General features: G+C 39.5%; 1 protein-coding gene across 2 annotated transcripts; it reads left to right on the forward strand.

The window, feature by feature from the left end:
- Positions 1 to 1,550: 1,550 nt before the first annotated feature.
- On the forward strand, positions 1,551 to 19,796 carry lyn (LYN proto-oncogene, Src family tyrosine kinase). Of its 2 annotated transcripts, XM_084546855.1 has the most exons (13): positions 1,551 to 2,447; positions 9,001 to 9,143; positions 9,499 to 9,541; positions 10,299 to 10,404; positions 10,773 to 10,871; positions 11,047 to 11,150; positions 11,240 to 11,389; positions 11,566 to 11,718; positions 14,895 to 15,077; positions 15,177 to 15,253; positions 15,831 to 15,984; positions 17,643 to 17,774; positions 18,590 to 19,796. In XM_084546855.1, the coding sequence occupies exons 2-13, from the start codon at positions 9,006 to 9,008 to the stop codon at positions 18,790 to 18,792; spliced, it is 1,542 nt and encodes a 513-aa protein (XP_084402981.1). In that variant the 5' UTR covers positions 1,551 to 2,447; positions 9,001 to 9,005; the 3' UTR covers positions 18,793 to 19,796. The 2 variants fall into 2 exon arrangements, with proteins under 2 accessions (XP_084402981.1, XP_084402982.1); XM_084546856.1 differs by lacking the exon at positions 1,551 to 2,447 and having other exon boundaries at positions 8,764 to 9,143.
- Positions 19,797 to 19,803: the final 7 nt, after the last annotated feature.

The following is a 19,803-nucleotide window of genomic DNA, read 5'->3' on the forward strand; positions in this document are numbered from 1 at the left end:
TTTGATTGGCCTGGCAGATCTTTGCTGGACCATAATCCGTTCTCAATGGAGTGACTCCTGACCAGCATTCCACCGCAAAAAAATTGTGTACAGGGATCTGGCTTCCTTGCTGTATGTCGTGTAGACAAAATGCTTGGCGTCGTTCATAAGTTGTGAGAACACCGCTGCTAGGCAACTGTTGGCAACTAGAAGCCTATGCGGTTAACAGCAAGCTGATCAGGACGATCGGATAGCCTAATGAAGGAAATGTAAATGTTCCAAGCCATTGGGAATATAAGTAGTTTGAAACAAAACTGCAAAACAAACGTCCAACACATAAATTGCAATAAAAGAACTTGTTCATTTTCTTCACTTCTTAAAACATCATCAAACATGTCATAACTCGCGAGTTCCGCCGTTATCATAAACTTCCCTTTGTCAGGCTGTGAATATGACAAGGCAGGGTCTTTCATATGGACCCTTCTCATGAACACGGAAAATACAACCCAACCCAACTTCAACCCAGTTGAACCAATGCAAACAATGGCTTGGTTGGAAGCATTTTCCTGGCTACTTGTTATGACTGCAGAAATGAATTGTTTCTGCAATTCACGCAGTCGGCATAGAGCATATTAATTAGAAACCTTTAGATGTGCTAATAGATGGACACGTTTGCCTCTGGACAGCAAGCCAGGCTAGCCTATCTCCTTCCGTCCAGTCTTAATGCTAAGCTACAAAAGCTAAAATCTAGAGGAACTTAAGCACCCGTCTCCAGTTTTGTCTTCATAATTGCTACCACTTGTGTCAAAAGTTTTTATTCTGATTGGTTCACAGTTTACCAGTAATTTATCAAAGCTGCAAATCAATCAAATTTACAAAAATTACGTCTGCAGTGTTACCTACAATGCTAACTAGCTTTCAGCTCGCTGGCTCTGTTGTAGTAAAGCCAAGGACCACTGATGTTTAATTTATCAGTACAATGACGCAGGTTTTATGTTATTGCCCATAGATTAGCATCAATGATAGACAGTAAATCCATGTCATAGTAAAATATGACAAGAAATAAAACACAATGAGCAACACATTCTGACCAGTCAACACAGAGATCTAGTGGTTGTAGGTGTAGATCTCTCACCCAAGTTAACACAGTAGTAATAACTTTGAGCACTTTCCTGTTGCTATAAAGCACAAGGCCAATAAAAGTGTGTTTGTTTTTCCTGACCTTTGTCCTGGAACCTATAACCTCTTCTGTTTTGAGCATTGGCCTAACTGTAATTAAGTTTACTGTCCATTTATGACTTTATTATTTTTTGTTTATTGATCCCCGCATTACAGGCACATGAAAGAGAGCGGCATCAAAACCCTCGTCTAACTCTCACCAGTGAACTCAATAAGTGTGTACCCCAAAATGTCAAACTTTTCCTTAAATGTAGATATGCAATACTCAGTGGAGCTTCCAGTAACTGTAACATTTGTTTTTAAGTGTGAAAGTTTCTATATGTGAGGCTGAACTAAATTCCTGTTACTTTGTGAAATAGATCTGGAAATAGAAATAGATCTGATCATCTGTACAGACCATCATGCATGCACATGTGTATTCTTTCCCGTTTCTCCTAAGTTTTACTGACTACAGTATAACCTTCCTGTAACCCTGCAGCTTCACTGTGACACATTCATGCCGGTAATAATATAGGGCAATCAGGTGTCCCGAGTTGTAAACTGCCATGTGACTGTTTAGTGATTCACTCCAGCTCCCAGAAGTATGTATAAACTCAGCTGTGCATTATTCGGCATGGAAAAGTATGGCAGGTGCATGATTCTGCTAAACGTGTATCTGTTTGTCTGAATGTCTATAACCATATTTTCTACTCTTGGTGTCAAACAAAGTGAAATAAATAACGGATAAGAGTGAAGTGTCCTCTGCAGCTTGGCCAACAGGTAGCACCGTGGGAAAATGTATGGAAATTGGCTCTAAAATACCAAGCACATGACACTCACATGTAAGTGTATAGATAATGTTTAACACTTGAGAGGGGGTATTTACCTTACATTCACTGTGATAGGTCACTACAGTGTCAGCACATAATGTCATAATTCTCCGAAGGGATTCTATGACATATAGTGAAACTCTGCTCTACAAATACAACGTTTCCGTATGTGTAGGGCTGAAAGACCATCTGTCTGCTGTGCGCTTCGCGTGTGTGTGTGCACGAGTGTGTTGCTGATTATGCAAATAATCATTAGACAATTGTACCAGGAAGTTTTAGCAAGAAAAAAAAAATCCCCCAGCCAGTTCCTCATTCTGGTATAACAGTCCTTGTCGACTGGCTGACCCGCTTGTCAAGTCAAACACAGTCAGAGCGTGCGTGTGTTTCAGGATCTTTGATGAAAAACGCAAAGAAGATATCTGAAAGACTTCTGCGCACTGGATTAGCTGTTTCTTTAACCAGAGATACACACTAAGAGAGGTAAGCACTAAAGAATGAATCCTGTGCATTACTGATACAGGCAAACACATTCTCAGAGTTGAAAACATTGGATTTTATTTGTGGGGAAAAGGGTCTGTGTTACAGAGAAAAGTTAATTTAATGAGACTGTACGGTTTGGTTTGTAACATGGCTCTAGATTTAATGACGTAAAATAAGTCATTTATTAGTATTTGAAATTAGTATATGTTTGTTCTGCATAGGTTTAAACAACACTTTGACTTCCATCAGACTGCCATTGAATATTTGTTTCAGTTTATAAATGCCATCAGATTTGTCATTTGTTTGCATTTAAATTCCACTGTGCGCTATCTCCGCTCTACCTCCTTTCATTTCACCTCTACAGTCTCTGGCTCAATCCATTGCCAAAGGAGGAAGTGTGCGTTTTTTTGTCACAGAGTGGCAGACATCTAAGTGCGTGCGCTCCTGATCTGTTTAGACCCTCGGTTTCCAGCTGTTTGCTCACTGTCAAGTTAAAAATATAGCAGGCACTGCAGGCACTGAACCACAAAGCGCAAAACAAGCCTGTGCAAAACTGACAAAACAGCTGCGTATCACACTTTGATTCTTGAACTTTTTCGTACTGTTTAGTCTCATTCCTTGACTCACCCACTGTCATTTAGACACACAAACCTTAGAAAATGTATGCTGGCTTTCAAGTGTGGCCCTTTTTGGTTAATTGTGCCTGACCACAACCCCCCACCAACTCTTGTCCTAGCAACCCACTCCACGTCAGCCAGGTCCACTTGTGCAACCTTCCTCCTGAATCTTCTTAAGGGTCATTAAATTGCTGGTTTTATTTCTTTAGGGGCACTGTGGTAAACAAAGACAAGAGTACATCCTGCTGTTGGAGACCTAAAAACAACAGAAATGACTTTTACTTAGACTAGGCTTTATTGATCCACAAGAGAAACTGTTTGGTCACAGTAGCTCAGTTGGCCATAAAAAAACACTCTTGAGAACCACTAGTGAAAAGAAAAACAGGTGTAAGATAGTTTAAAAAAATACTATAAAATAATGTACCAGATACAAGAAATAGAGACAGAAGTAAATATACGCTATATACATAGGAATAAGGAGCAACAATACAGATGAAAGAGCACTGACATGAATAACATGGAATTATCTGTTACAGAAAGGTGAGTTGTTGTACAGCTGGATTGAGTAGGGTTTGAATGATGTCCTGAAGTGTTCACTGTGGGAGTGGACCTGGATAAGTCCACAAGTTTACCTTGCTTTTATGTGGCTAGTGATTGCTACTGGTCTGCCAGACCAACACTGTGGCTCGGGCAGCACTGTCTCAGCAGACAACCGTGCTCCCCTCAAGATGGGACCGCTGATATCTTGTGTAGTGTCAACAGCAGTTCAGAGATGTCAGCCTACTCATCCAGTGAAATAACCTCCAGACGGACTGGTGTGAAATTTCATTTGGACATTTTCCATTTTTGAGTCCAGCTACGGGACGCACTGTCACTGTCATGTGGTACATGTATTCATGTTCCTCTTGGGATGAACTGTAGTGATGGTGAGATGAAGCCTCATGAGGCATCGAACCACTTGAGCCAATTGGTTCGAGAAAGGGTTCATCTCTCGAAGCTTCATGTGCACACGAAACCACCTTCTGGCCAGGTGTATAATCACAGGCAGCTGTAGCTCTTAACCACATAATGTGTGATGCATTGAATTGTTGTGTCTGTAATGGCTCTTGGGAATGACTATGAATTACAAAAAAAAATAAAAAATGTATGGCCAAATAATTTCTCTACTTAAATTATCACATGTGTATGATAAAATATTTTTTTAAATGTATTCTGTGTGTAACTTTTCCCGAAATGGTAGTATCATATGATATGGCAGGTTGTGTAATGTTTTTCTGTCACTTTAGGCAAATGGCATGGGCTTAAGCAGGAAGAGGAAAGTGAAAGTGCTTGTGGAACTAGGAAGAGGACACTGAATATGTCTCTTCCTAGCTGGCTCCATCCTCTTACCTATCTGTCTCTCCTAAATCTTCAAACCATATGTCTCTCTCTAAACTCTCCAAACTATCTCCAAATTATATAAACGCTATCCAAACACTGAACTGACCGCAACTCTCTATCAAAAACCCCGAGGGGTTTATAGTGCCGTCAAACCTCGCGGCAAAATCCGAACCGCGTTCTGAAGCAGTCACGTGGTACATCCGGGCAGCGAGGCGCCGCTTCGGACGTCATTATTTTCGGCCCCTCCCCTAAATGAAGCAAGCCTCGATACGCGCTTCGCGGAAACGCCCCCTCCATTAGGCCTACTCGACACCTGCTCGACACACGCTTCGAAGCGTCAGCACGTCTCGTAACCTAACATCACTAATGAATTGTAATCCCCCTGACCCCCTGATACCATCTTCAGCTCTACATTGACTTTTATCCAGAGCTTTGGTTTCTGAACAAAAAACAGGCAATGTAATGACATTCCCATCGGCCTCAGCTGTACTTTGTGTTTGATGCTAACTAGCGCTGATAGCATGTTGAGATAGTGATAGTGAATTTCCCTTTGAAAACATGTTAGCGTGTTTACACTCATCTAACATGAGGCACACGGTAAATATTAAATCTGCTAGCATTTTATCATTGCCACTGTGCTGCCGTGCTAGCCTATCTGGAGTTTTACTTCTCCTTTGTTTTTAGCATTTCAAGTCACCTTAAAGGGGAACTCCGTCCGCTAGAGGTGTGAGATACCGCTAGATTTGGTATCGATCCGATACCAAGTAAATACTGGGCCAGTATCGCCCAGTAAAAATTAAGGTGGACGCACCATCAGTCTGAATCAATCTAAATCTGAATTAATTCTCATGACATTTTAAGTGTTTTCGTGATTTGCCTTTTGGATTATTAATCAATTAAAGTTCAGTACAGAATTTGGTTTATAAGTAAATAGAAAATACTTTATCACAATAAAAGTTTTTGTTCAGAAACAACACAAAATGATCACTTGAGGACAAATAAAAACAAATTATTTTTCAGGCAGTGTTCAGAAACTACAATAAAAACTAAATCTCTCCCTTCATTTAACTTCTTTCTGGATTTTTTTTTCTTAAATAAACAAAGTGTAGAAAATTATAACTCCACAACAAATATTATAAATAATGTAAGGAAGTGTTTAGGAAGTACAATACAATACAAAAATAAGACAACATTTCTCCCCTTTCGTGCACTTTTTTTCGTCGTAGCCTATCAGCGATCTGTAGGGGCCAAGTGGGCGGCAATTTTAAAAATTTCTATATGCTTTTACAAGTTTGTTGTGTTACCACTGTATCTTACCACCTTTTTACATATAACACAACTTGCTATCGTTTCATTTTCGGCCCGAAAATATAACCAAACAGCTCCATTCTTTCTCTCGTTGTGTGTAATGCCTTGCTGCTGGCCGAGCCTGGCTGGTAGCGGTGGGCGGTGTTCGGTCACCTGGCGCTGCAGAGTCACATGACAGTACAACAAACACACGCGAGGGGGAAGGGGAGCAAAATGAGCCTGATCTGCTCTGACAGCAGCGGCATCTAGACAAACAGAGTCAGGTCGCTTCTTTAATGAAACGAGAGAAACTGAAACTTAAGTATCGATATCATTACATTGGTATCGATCAATCTCGATACCAACGTTGGTATCGATATTATCGATATTTGGATCGATCCGCCCACCTCTACCGTCCGCGTCCGGCTCGCATATCCAGACGGGCGCCATCTTGGGGAAACTGAACTGTCTGTTGCCGGAAGAAAGCACTGAGAGCATAGGAAAAGCGTCCCCAAGATGGCGCCCGCCTGGATATGCGAGCCGGACGCGGACGGTACTGTATTCCTTTTTTAATAAATTGCCTGTATACTTGCAAAGTTCTCAATGCTTCGGTTTACATGTAGAGACCCTAGTTATGCTACCGTGTAAGTGTGGTGATATTGTGAGCCTTGTTAGTGGTATAGAAATAGCGATTTCTTTTTATGTGTCGGTGTGCCCCGAAGGCTATCGTTATACGCTAAATAGCGGTTTGCAAGAAAACTGGTCACATTTGACTAACAAAACAAATACATGAAAACAAATACCAGAGAACGGTCGAACTCGGTACACATGTGTTATTAACCCCAGGTTCATTTTGCGCCGGAGTTCCCCTTTAAGGTGACAGACCAGTTTTTTTAGTCCTCATTAATGCAATCTGAGTCTTTTTAATGACTTAAAACTATTGGAAAAATGTACAGACAGTTTTGGAAGCAAACAAACACACAAAAAACATTTATATTAATTACATTTGTATGTAGTTGGTTGTTTTTATGGGGGATTCCTTTTAGCTGTTGACTTGTGGCCTACTTTATGTACTGCTTGGTCAGACATCAATGAATATTGTATATATTGTCTGTTTTAGGTGTCAGCGATATTAAAAGAGTCCTCACTGACGTACAGAAATAGTTCAGTGTGTTCCTTTTTTCTCTTTCGTTCAGCTGTCTACTTTTGTTTCCTGGAGAATGGCGGAAGTGTTTTTCCTGTTTTAGAGAGCGTGTATGATGAACTTGCACATCTGCTGCTGCAACGCTTAATTTTTCCCTTTATGGATTAATAAATCTTCTATATTTAAATGGGGACATCACTGAAGTTAAAGTATTTGGCCCTGAAGACCTCAGAAACATTGTCTAACCATACGATTACTCTGGATGGCATTGCTTTGGCTCTCTGTGCTTGTAGTTTATGGAGTTTCCAAAAGCAGAATGGGAGGCTCCTCTTAGGAATAACTACTGCACTTACAGTTTGGATTTGTGAGGTGGACACACTCTCTGCCTTTACTATTAGGCCCAGGACTTTCTTTTTTAATAAAGTTTACAGTTAAGACTGGCTGGGGTGACCCTAGACCAGGGGTGTCAAACATATGGCCCGCAGCCCAAAACCGCCCCCATCTGGCCTGCAGCATGAAAAGAAAAGACTTTAATTGCAATTTTTCCAATAAAAAGTAACCTTCCTAATTTTTCCAGTTTTAGTAGGAGTAGCGGACAGAATGCAACATCCAGAACTAAACAACATACAGTGATGTGCCAGAATTTCAGGTTGTTCATAAAATTAGGAGTTGTCATTATTTTTAGGTTAGTAGGCTAATATGTTACTGGTCTGGACCCCTTGAGATCAAACTGGTATGAACTAAAAATAGTTTGACACCCCTGCCTTAGACTATTTGTTTGTCATGGACTATGGTCATAATCTCTGTGTAAACTGTATTTTATACTGTTAACAATAAATGCTGCTGTTCTACTAGATGTGAACTTTGAATAAGAGGATCAGTATCACATTTCTTTATGACATACACAGAAGATATTCGCTGTTATGAAAGTCACGTGGCATGTAGGAAATTACACGTTTTTCCTCGAACACAGCTGCTCACATTAGGATGTGTAATAGCATTGCACTATTATAGCAACATCTATTTTCATCTTGTATGCCTACTGAAAGGTTCTGCATACTGCTAAGAAAGAAATCACAGTGAGCACGTAGACACAAAACTGATACATGTGAGTGTGAGAGTTTACAACAAAGCTTTCACATTTTACTCATCGTCATCTCTGGTCTTTGCTCCTTTTTTTTTTTAGTTTAAAAAGGCTTTGTGGTTTTAACACGTGTAAATATCAGGATGTAATGGCATGGCTTGACAGTGGCATTTTGTGGGCTTCAGGCTGAAATACAGCCCAGCCAAAGCCACAGTAGCAGGCCACAAAACAGATAACTGCAGCAGTAACTCTTCTTTTATTGTACTGCATGGACAGAGTATGACATGGCCAGACAGAGCCAATGCTTTCTTTATGTTGAGTGCAACCAAATCAGTGTATAGAGCTTTATTTTCTTTACCAATTTGCTGGTATAGTCGTTCATTATTCAGCGTTCTAGTCATGATGGTGTCATGAACATGAACATTGGCCAATGCGAGAGAGGCCTTTATTTGCTTAGACGTTAGCCTTGTGACCTCTCTGGCGTTACTATGCATCTTGTTTTTGGAGTCAGTAAAGATCTTTGTTGGTAGACCACTCCCCTGGAGGGTAGGTCACAATCTGTCTGACTGTGGTTATGGAACCTTTTTCCACCGCAGCAACTTTCCATGTCAGCATAAACTTCCACAAATGTGCAAATATGAAACTGTGGCTCACGTTACATTGATTAGAAACACTTCTGAACAGATGGAGCCCTGAAGCTAACTTTGCACCTCGCAGATATGTAATGTTCATTTTCCTGAAAAGTCTAACATTTTTGTTTAATTTGATTGGATTCTTCCTTCAAGGACTTAAGCAAAACTTTTAAGCCGCACTGCATGTATCCGTTTCCGCCTTTCCACTCTTGTGACGCACTTAGTAACTAATATAGAAAAAAGTACATGTCATTGGTTTGGTTTACTGTTATTTTTACATGCAAGAACTGAAACGTTGCAGGTGTTTGGTACAAATTGTTTTTTTTTTAGTGGTGTTTGTTTCAGCAGCTGTAAATGTAAGTGGGTAACAATCCACTTCACTCTTCCTTTTTCTCACTTCCTTCTGCAGGCAGAATGGGCTGCGCGAAGTCCACAGTGAGTGAGGGTCTGAGTGGTGGAGGTGTGGAGGGAGGGAAAATCGACCAGCAGGCTGCACGTCCCGACCAAATGCACTATGTCAGAGACCCCACCTTCAAAGCAAAAAACGACATAGTAAGTAGTCCGCTGGGCTGAGCAAAAGTGGAATTTTGGTGGCCTGGTGTCAAAAATGTAATGACCATGAAAAAAAAGGAAGATGAAACTGCCTATAATCATCACTGGATTTCTTGGACACATGTTTTGACTAAAGCAAACAGAAAATTGACATTATTCAGTCTTCAAAAAAGACATCATTTCCTGTTGATATGGAAAAAAAAGGTGACTCAAATATTTCCTAAAAACAGAACCCCCCTGTTTCAACATGAAATGAGCAGATTGTGTCTAGAAGTCTAGAAGTGACATAGATATTAAAATAACGGAAATAACTGAGATAAAAATTATTTAACATTTATATTGTTTGTCTTTGCAGGGTAACTCCCTCCTACCTGGTCAGGTGTTCCAAAAAATGGAAGGTATTCTTTCTTTCTTTCTTTCTTTCTTTCTTTCTTTCTTTCTTTCTTTTTTTCTTTACTGGATTAGTGAAGACTGTTTCCATTGCATTAGAAGCCTGTGTATTGGTATCAATCCTTTTCAGGCGTTAGTCACCAGAAAAAAAAATTAGCTTAGGCTAGTAAAAAGTATTTTGCTTGCAATATGCACAAACATATAAATAAAGGGTCTTATCATTATTATTATTATTTTCCTCTGGAAAGTCACTATTGTATAAGTTGGCGGCCTCTCATTACCAAAGTCTTGTCCCCTGCGTGCAAATGTGACACATTCATGCAGATGTCTATTTTTACTGTAGATGATTCAGCAGTTTAAGTCATCCAAACTAGGTGACATTCTAGCAAAGTTCCAGTCATTTTAGATTCTTGTTTTGTGTTGCTGTTACACAGTCGGAAAACAAAGAGTGACCTTGCTCTTAACAGACAGTAAGTGTAGGTGCAAGTTTAATATTAAACCCAATAAATCCTTTAAGATACATCTAGGCATGTGTAGGCAAGGTTTAGGAGAATGCTAGACTCTGGGTTAGCACCGGCTTCATTATATTAACATTAACGCTTATTAATACTTATATTAATATTAACACTTCTAAACTGATACTCACACTCGTACTTACCAATATGACACATTGCGGTGTTAATGAATAAATAAGCTTTGGTCTTTATAATGTGGTTGATTCATTTCCTCATCTGGTGTTTTACATTTTTCTGTTTCTTCTCTTAGAGGAACAAGGGGCTGATAAAATAGTGATCAGCCTTTACCCCTATGAAGCTGTGCACCGAGACGACTTAGGATTCAAGAAGGGAGAAAAACTGAAAATCTTAGAGGAGTGAGTGTCGGACTGATCCCAATTCAGGAAATGTTATTCATCAGTTATTGTGTGTTGAATCATGTAGGGCAAGAAGCAATGATGAACGCTAACAACCTCTCAGAGCATGTTTTTGGGATCTAAGTGAGATCCACTATATTTCATATTATTGCCTAACTTTGAAGAAATGCAGAAATAAGATCTCTATTAAGTGCATCTTAGAAAGAATATTTCTATCACTGTACGCATCAAAGTGCTGAGGTAAAATAAAATTCCAATATGTTGTGTGTTTTTTTTTAGCAGGAAACATTACTTTTTTTTTACACTAACAAAACATGATTTTTTTAAAAATGTTACCTAAAAATAGTTACCTGTATGTTCATTTGCAGACGTGGTGAATGGTGGAAAGCAAAGTCTCTGGTAACCAACAGAGAGGGATTCGTACCATCCAACTATGTTGCCCAAGTTGACACCATGGAAACAGAGGAGTACATACATTTTTAATAATTTACCTTCTTCTGTTCTTCTAAACGGCTCAGTTATACGCTGATGATCTCAGTTTTAAGAAGAAAGAAAAACCCCTTTACCCCTTTCTTAATGCAAAATGCACTGTTTGCTTGTGTATTAAGATATAGTATTGTATCTATTTCTTGTCGGTTGCAGGTGGTATTTCAAAGACATCACAAGGAAGGATGCAGAGAGGCAGCTGTTGGCTCCAGCAAATAAACCAGGCTCTTATCTGATCAGGGAAAGTGAAACATCAAAAGGTATGGACGCTATGGAAATCACAACAGCTCAGAGACAAAGATGCATTCATAATCCCCCATCCTGTCTGTTTTACATTATTTTTGCACAGGGAGTTATTCACTGTCCATCAGAGACGTCGACCACCAGGGGATAGAATCAGTCAAACATTATAAGATCAGGATGCTGGATAACGGTGGCTGTTACATCTCTCCTAAAATCTCTTTCAACGACATCGGCAGCATGATCAAACACTACCGCAGTGAGTATGGCTTTCGAAGTGAAGAGAAAATCCTGTAGTCACATGCAGCAAGGATGCCATGGTATAAGTGACACCTGTGAGTAGACTTGTAGGTGTAGTAGGCCCAGCAACTTTACCAATTAATATTATGTCCCCTTTGATTGTGTATACTAAGTGTATACGTGTGCCCCTTGCAGACAAAGCTGATGGCCTGTGTCGTAAACTGGACCGTCCATGTGTTAAACCCAAAGCTCAAAAGCCGTGGGATAAAGACGCCTGGGAGATTTCAAAAGACTCCATTAAGATGGTGAAGAAGCTGGGAGCGGGGCAGTTTGGAGAAGTCTGGATGGGTGAGTAAAAGGAAAAACAAATCTCTGCATTTATTCGGTAGCATTCAATGGGAACAGCTTTCATGCCCAAGAGTTGACAGAGGGAGTTGTTGCAAAAGGGAGAGCATATATTCATCTCCTTCCACCCACTATGCCTCATGGCTGATTCATGGTCCAGCATTAGTGTCTGGTAGCCTAACGTAATACTGAAACTGAGCTAGTGCAGAGCATACACAGATGCACATGACTGCAGTTGTTCATCAAGCCGACGGGTCAGCTGCTGATTAGTTGAAAGTTCAGTTTGAATCAGAAAGTCCACAGTTCAAAGGCAATATATTATATACCTGTTTCAGTCCACTATGAGAAGTTCTCTGTGCAATATGTTTCTCAGCAAGCGCAAGGCTAAAGACCCAAAAACAGCACAAACATGAACAAGAGTTGCATACATTTGTGGTTTTTGACAGCTATTCGCATGCAAAAGTGCAAAGGTCTGTCAACCAGTACCGTGCTAGAGCAACAGCCACACACCACAACTATTCAAGTGTATCAACTATGAAGCCATTTGATGACGTTACGTGGTCCACTAATTGGCAGATAGGGGGCCTCCACTCTTTAGAAAGAAGCACAATGTTTGTGCTCATACAATCATAGTCTATACTGTCTTGAGAAGACTACATGCACCTTGGTTTTGTTTCAAATCAGCATTAAAAAGTAATTAGAAAAATTGCCCAAATGATCCCAAACTCCAAACCAACTGAAGGTGAAACCGCCTGATCCAGTAATACTGGAATACTGTGGTCTATATTTCATTATTAATCTAATTATTACTGCTGCAAATTTCTTGGACTTTTACATTATATCTGATTTCAGAACTGTCTTAACTTAAACATGGAAAAGACAGAAGCTTTTAAATGTTCTCACGCTGCAGATGGCAAAAGTTCATCAACACAATACATAACATTTAGCCAAAAAGGCATATATCCTGTATGGGTTTGTTAAGAAGAACAGAAACATCTTTGATGTGATGCAGAGACTTGTCAACAATTTCACCAACCCTGCCTCAGTTCATTTGTTTATGCCTTTAAATACTACACAAATGGCCCCATGTCGCTGGTGGTTGAGTAGCGAAGTGTATCTTGTTGAGGCAATAGAGTCTGTAAACATTTTTAGTCCATTCAATGTAAATTCAGAGCTGCAGAAGTCAACTCCACGGGGAAGTTCCATTTCCCCGTAAGTAAAATAAAATTTACTTCCTGCTCCTTTAACTTATGAGATGAACAACCGACTGTATGTTTGGATTGCTTTCTCTGAAAATATGCTCAAATGCATCCATGCCTGCCTCTGGGCCTGAAAATATCATGTGTAGATCAGTGTTATCATCTAGGGAGGAAATGTTTTAGTTAGTTCGACTGGTGATTTGCATGGGAGGTTTGTTAGTTGCCATGACACACACTTACGAGGGAGACCTACACAATATTAGGAAGGTGGTCATAATGTTATGCCTGATCAGTGTACATATATATTGTATATTTTCATGACTTTAGGACTTACACAAATTCCATTGCAGTTCCTTGAAACATAAGGGAAGTATGTGGCAACACAACTGAGAACTGGTTTGAGGGTTGTGCTGTGCGTGTGAGTGGGTAGTACTGGGGAAGTTCCAGGATTGTTCTAAACTTTTGACAATGAAAAGAACATAATGATATGAGGCAATGCAGAGAGGAACTGCTGAATAAGTTCAAAACACTGTACATAATAGCAGCAATTCATTCAGGATACTTTTAATCTTAAAAAGCTACGACATGTTAATATCGCAAGGGTGTTTTCATAATAGTGTAGTAATACATTTGGATGCTTTGCATTTAGAACCAGGATATAAAACAAATGATGTCAAAGCAGCACATTTTAATTCAACTGTTAAGTCCGGCTCAAACACATTAAAGCACTGTATATTTATAGGTCAGTTTCCTCTTTGACAAGGGTGTGATGTGTCACTCTCCTGTTGCTGCTGCTGGTCTAGTTAGCTGACTTGCAGCCGCATGTTGGCCGCTGACCTCTGCCTTTCCTGCATCTCTCTCTCTCATGCTGCAGCAGCAGGCTTAATGTGCTCGAAAGTAAAGTTTTCCAGTTGGATGGGTCTAATAAAAGATTGTGGCTGACAATACATTTGATTAAATGCAGCGCTGCACAACGCTGATCCAACATCATGCTTACTGAGTTATAGGTTAGAAAAATTAAAGTTTGGCCTGCACTGCACAACATCAGCACTGTGCTGCATGACTTGAAAAAAGAATTGGAGCAACTTTCACTGAAGTGTGGCAATTGCTGTGGTTGGCCCATGGGTTAACACCAATAAGGGTGGGTAGCTGTGTTTGGTTAGCCTGTGTTTTGCCAATATATTTTGTAGTAAGTAAAAAGTGTGTTAATGCTTTTCTGAAAACTTTCTGAAATGTAGTACTGAATGTAAGACTAGGGTTTAAAGAACCTGCTGCAGAGAGACAAAGGTGTTGCCATATCGCTTCATCCTATATTTGTGAAAAACTAATTTGTTTTTATAAAAACTATTCTAGTCTGAGCATTGGTCAGAACTGGGAACAATTCTAAAAGCATAAACAGGGCAATAACATTATGTGAATAACATCATACTACCCATTTACGCTTCATTTAAGCAATTTAAGTTAATAATCTGCATGCAAAAAAGAAAAACTACTACTAATTTTTTATTATTATTAATGGTCTTTATTACTGGTATGACACTTTGGTTGATTTAAACTTGCATTTAAAAAAAAAAAAAAAGCATATTTGTCCTTCACATCGTGTAATGTTTCAGCTTCAGGTTTACAACATGCATTTATTTAACTGTTGCACTCAAACACCCTTTAGCGTCATGCACAGCCGAACAGGTTGTGCTGTGTGATATTTTTCTCAGCGACCACTGAACCTGAAACAGTTTTACTTCCTGTTATGGGCATTTTTTTTTTACTTGTCACAACAGTTTTCACAACAATGGACAACTGTTGAGACCGATTAAAGAATCAAAAATCAAGAATCCAGATACACAGGGGAATGAAAACTGTGTGTCTGATTCACATTTTCCAGTAGTCATGATATGACACAAGACCATGAAGCCATGACAAAGCTTTCATTGAAATGTACTGATGTTCCCCATGACTTCCTTTTACGTTCTGTGCACTCAGCGTACTACAACAACTCAACCAAAGTAGCAGTGAAGACGCTGAAGCCAGGCACCATGACGGTTGAAGCCTTCTTGGATGAAGCCAATGTCATGAAGACGCTGCAGCACGACAGGCTGGTGCGGCTCTACGCTGTTGTCACCAAGACACAACCCATCTACATCATCACTGAATTCATGGCAAATGGTAGCTAAGCTCTGTATTCAACACATGGCTCATGAGACTTTTAATACCGTGCAAGACCCTGACCCTAACCTCGATTTGCACACTCTGTCTTGTCTTTAGGGAGCCTTTTAGACTTCTTAAAGAGTGACGCAGGATGCAGACTGCAGCTGCCCAAGCTCATTGATTTCTCAGCGCAGGTCAGTTTCACAATTTGTTCCTTCGTGACCTCACCGCTCAGTCACCACACTGTTGTGAAACAGTCACTTCTTCCAATGAGCGGAAAAAGAGGAACAAAAACCAAAAGCACAAAAATCACAGACACGTTCAAAATTAGAGAGAAAGGGCATAAGAACACGGTTCAGTGCTGCTTATGTGTCAAAGCAGCTATTTACATAGAATAGATTCACGTTGAAGTCGAATTATGGACACAGTTTTCTGCTCACAATACTTACACAGTACTAAGATTTATTGTAATGATGATCTCCATATGTGATTTCTTTAATTAAGATTGTTAGTATTATGAAAATAGAGTATATAGAATCACAAATGTGGTATTTTTCAGTATTTAGTAGCACTAGATTTAGTATATGCACTATAATTATTACCATTATTACTATGTTCCTCATAATAACATACTGTAGATTAGCGTTTACAGAGTTAGAACAAGTGATAAATTGTTTAGTTTTCCTTGTGCCTCATGTTGCCTTTTCCTTTCCTGCAAATGCTTTTAGCTCTCACTATACACTACACACTCCTCTTCTCTTTCTGTTGCAGATAGCGGAGGGCATGGCGTACATAGAGAAGAAGAATTATATTCACAGAGACCTGAGGGCTGCTAACGTCCTGGTGTCCGAGAGCCTGCTCTGTAAAATAGCTGATTTTGGCCTGGCGAGAGTCATAGAGGACGACGAGTACTCCGCCAGAGAGGGTAAACGTTACGAGTGGATGAGATTATGAGTGTGTCTCTCCATTACTGTCTTAAGGAGGAGTTTTTTTTTCCCCCACCAACACAAATGAGCCACTCCCCTGACACACCGAAATAAAATCCCCTTTTTGAGATCGTACAGAAAGGTTATTGCGCTGGGTGACAAGCCGGACACTTTTTGTTTGGTTTGATTTTCTCTGACACAAATCATGCAGACCAGTACCGCTATGACCAATAACTCTCATGGTTTTAAGATGCTCGAAATATGAATATCCTATAAGATGGACTAGGACAGTTAGTATTTTATGGTATATTAAGGATAAAAAAAAATGTGATTCTCTCATCAGTCTTCACCAAATAACCCATAATGAGAAAGTCTTTGAAAATGTATTAAAGGTCAAAAACTTCTGTGCGGCCAGGTGTAGCCAGGTAGAGCTAGGTTTTCTTAGATTACTTGAAATGTTTCCATAAGAAGAAATGCCTGACCATCATGCAGGAGGCCCCGTGTCATTGTTACAGTAGTGATGTACTGGAATGTCCTGATGAAATTAAGCATAAAAATGAGAAGAACCTTGAGGGTGTGCCCTTTTGACTTGGTTAGTGGTTTTTAGTGGTTTTGATCATTACCATTTCCCTTCAGAGCGCAAGGACTGTGAAATAAAAACAAAAACTCGAGAACTAGAACTGGCCACCTGGTCGAAGGCAGCAGGAACCACAAACAAGTAACAGAGCTTTAAAATGGCTATCACCTCAGAAGCATTTCAGCAGTCACGGCTCTGTCATAAGAAGAAAAGAAAATAATCATGTGACGTGAGAATAAGTGGTGATCTGGATAATAACACTGGTGAAGCATGCTAATGGTAGCATTATGCTATAGGGGTGCTTCTCACAGTAGGAAAAACCTGCTCCAGAGTACAGCATCTAATTGTCCTTGAATGGCCCAGCCAGAGTCCAGCAGACTTAAACTTTACAGAAGATTCAGTTCAATTCAGTTTTATTTATATAGGGTCAATAAGAATACAAATTGTCTCAAGCCACGCTTTACAGAATGAAACCCCAGAGCAAGCACTAAGGTTACAGGGGTATGAAAAAGTCCCTTTTAAACAGGTAGAAACCTTAAGCAGAACCCAGCTCATATGGAGGGGCCCATCTGCTTGAGGCTGGCCAGGTGGAGAGAAGAAGAGAGGGGAAAGAGCAGCAGGGGAACGAGATAAACATACATCTGACAAAAGCGTACATGTAGAATCTAATCAGATACAAGCAAAAGTACAAGATATACCTGATGTAAAGACTTACCAAAGAAGACCTGGAGCTGTAACGGGTAACAGGTTCTTTAGGGTTAGGGTTAGGTTGATGGGGAGAATACATCTTTTTCTGATTTAGATAAGAATACAAAACACAAGCAAACAAAAAAAAATGTCTTATGTATATTACTGTTTCAAGAGGTGAAACCTGAGAGATCAGTGATCTGGAACCAGTGGGCAGTAGGCACAGCAATAGGCAATTTATTTTAAGTAAATGAAAGTACATAAATAGAATGTAAACCTTTCGTTAGATATCACACAAGGAGACAGATGAGACATGTTGGAGGATGGGTTATTTTTACAGGTTATTTACACATTTTACTAATTAAATATTCAATATGTGTGTGTCCTCCTTAGGAGCCAAATTCCCCATCAAGTGGACCGCCCCCGAGGCCATTAACTACGGCACCTTCACCATCAAATCAGACATGTGGTCCTTCGGAGTCCTGCTCTACGAAATTACAACCTTTGGGAAAATCCCCTACCCAGGTGAAGACCACGTTATGAGTTATCCCAGTGTGTCATCATTACAAACAATACTGCTGATCACATTCGTTTTACTGTGTGTGACTGATCCAGATGTGTAAATGGTGGCATTTCAGTTGGTACAAAGAGTGTATTAGTGTTCTCTTTAGTGTATTTACATGTAAACATTGTACATGCTGTTCTGAGGCTCTTTACTTAACGTGACGATATCCACTGGATTCTTATTATACGCTTACTCCCATTCTGCTTCTTTTCATTCAAGTGAGATACATTAGTTACAGATTCAGCTTTCCATACAGTAAACGTGTTTAAAATGTGGTGCATTGTTATGGATTAAACCATTTTGACGGACTATATTAAAATAATTATAATAATAATAATCTAATATGCTCAAAACAGCCAATCTTCTTTAAGCAAAATCTACCTTCAGACACAAGGTTGATCGGACCTTTCTTTGCTTACGTAAAGGGATCACTTCTGCAAACATTAGGTTTTAGCAGCGATTTAGTTGTTTGATCAAAGTTCATATGATTTACAGCAGATTTTGTTATTATATTATTATTATTGTTATTATTATGACCTAAATGAAATTACATTCCTGAGCTCTTATGGTGTTGTAATGCATTATATTAATATTCACTGCCCCCTACTGGTGAATTCTATTTCCTGCTTGAAAAAAGTTATTTTCGTCCACTGGCACTTTTACTGTACCACTGCCCTTTGTTTCAACTTCTATCACCCCTGCCCATCTGCTACTTATTCATTTATTTATTTATTTTGCTTGTTGCATTCACTCTGCGCGTCTGGGTTGTCTCTAGGCATGACTAAAGGAGAGGTGATGTCCTCGGTGCAGCGCGGCTACAGGATGCCCCGGCCTGACAACTGTCCCACCGAGCTGTACGATATCATGATGTCCTGCTGGAAACACAGACCAGAGGACAGGCCCACCTTTGACTACTTGCAGAGTGTCCTGGATGACTTCTACACTGCCACAGAGGGACAGTACCAGCAACAACCATAGGTGGACAAAGCCAGAAAGACATTTCACATTCTCATCTTTTATATCTCATGCTTTAGATTATTTCATTTTTTCCCCCTCTTTGTACTTTTTTGTATATATGACATATTCTACAGTATGCTGTATTTTTATTCATATATTTTGCTTTTAAGAAAATACAGTTTGAAGTCTTTAATAATTTGTTGTGACCACCTAAACACACCTAAACAAAGTCAAGTTGGAGGCATATAGGAGATTCATTATGTACAACTATAGACGAGCTATGTATAAGGGTTATTATAGTTTGACTTCTGAGTCTTGTGAAAAGGGATTTAAATATCTGAGTCAAAAAGACTGCACATTTCAATATTTTTGTGTGAGTGAATGAACAAAAAGACATTATTCCGGGAGTTTACAGAGGTAGGTGAGGATATACTGTAATATCAGAGCAAATATTTAACAATGGTATATTGGATTCCAAATAATAATCAAGGTCTTGTTATTTTAATGACTGTGTTGTTATTAGTCAGATTTAAGCCCTTTTCAAGCAGAAGTTTCCTCTCCTTGCATATTGTTTCATTACCACGTGGAAAGTACAGACACAAATCACTGTTTGCAAGATTACTAATAATGTATAATGTATTTCATATTTCAGACAGTTTTATAATCCTCCCTCACAACAAGAGCCTTTACTTGTGTTGGTCGTCTCCTTTTTCTTTTTTTTTTTAAGCCAGACAATGGTGGATTCCTGTACACCTGTAAATTCCGCTTCATATTGAAGTGCTGCTCTTGCTTGCTTTATTGTTTCATGGGTTGAACTCTGTATGGGGAGCATTTTATTTCATCATAACATCATTTCAGATATGGTCCCTTGAAATAATATCTGGGGCAAGCTGCACTGGCTTTGTGTTTGTATTGCTTCAATTTCATATAATATTATTCAGGCTACTTCACTGTCTGTGAAGGGTACCATATGGACTGTTTTATTTGATTAAAACCATGCATTGTCTGTCATTAAATTCTGATTATGTTAAA

The sequence above is a fragment of the Chelon labrosus genome, assembly GCF_963514085.1.
Source record: "Chelon labrosus genome assembly, chromosome: 6".
Classification (NCBI taxonomy): domain Eukaryota; kingdom Metazoa; phylum Chordata; class Actinopteri; order Mugiliformes; family Mugilidae; genus Chelon; species Chelon labrosus.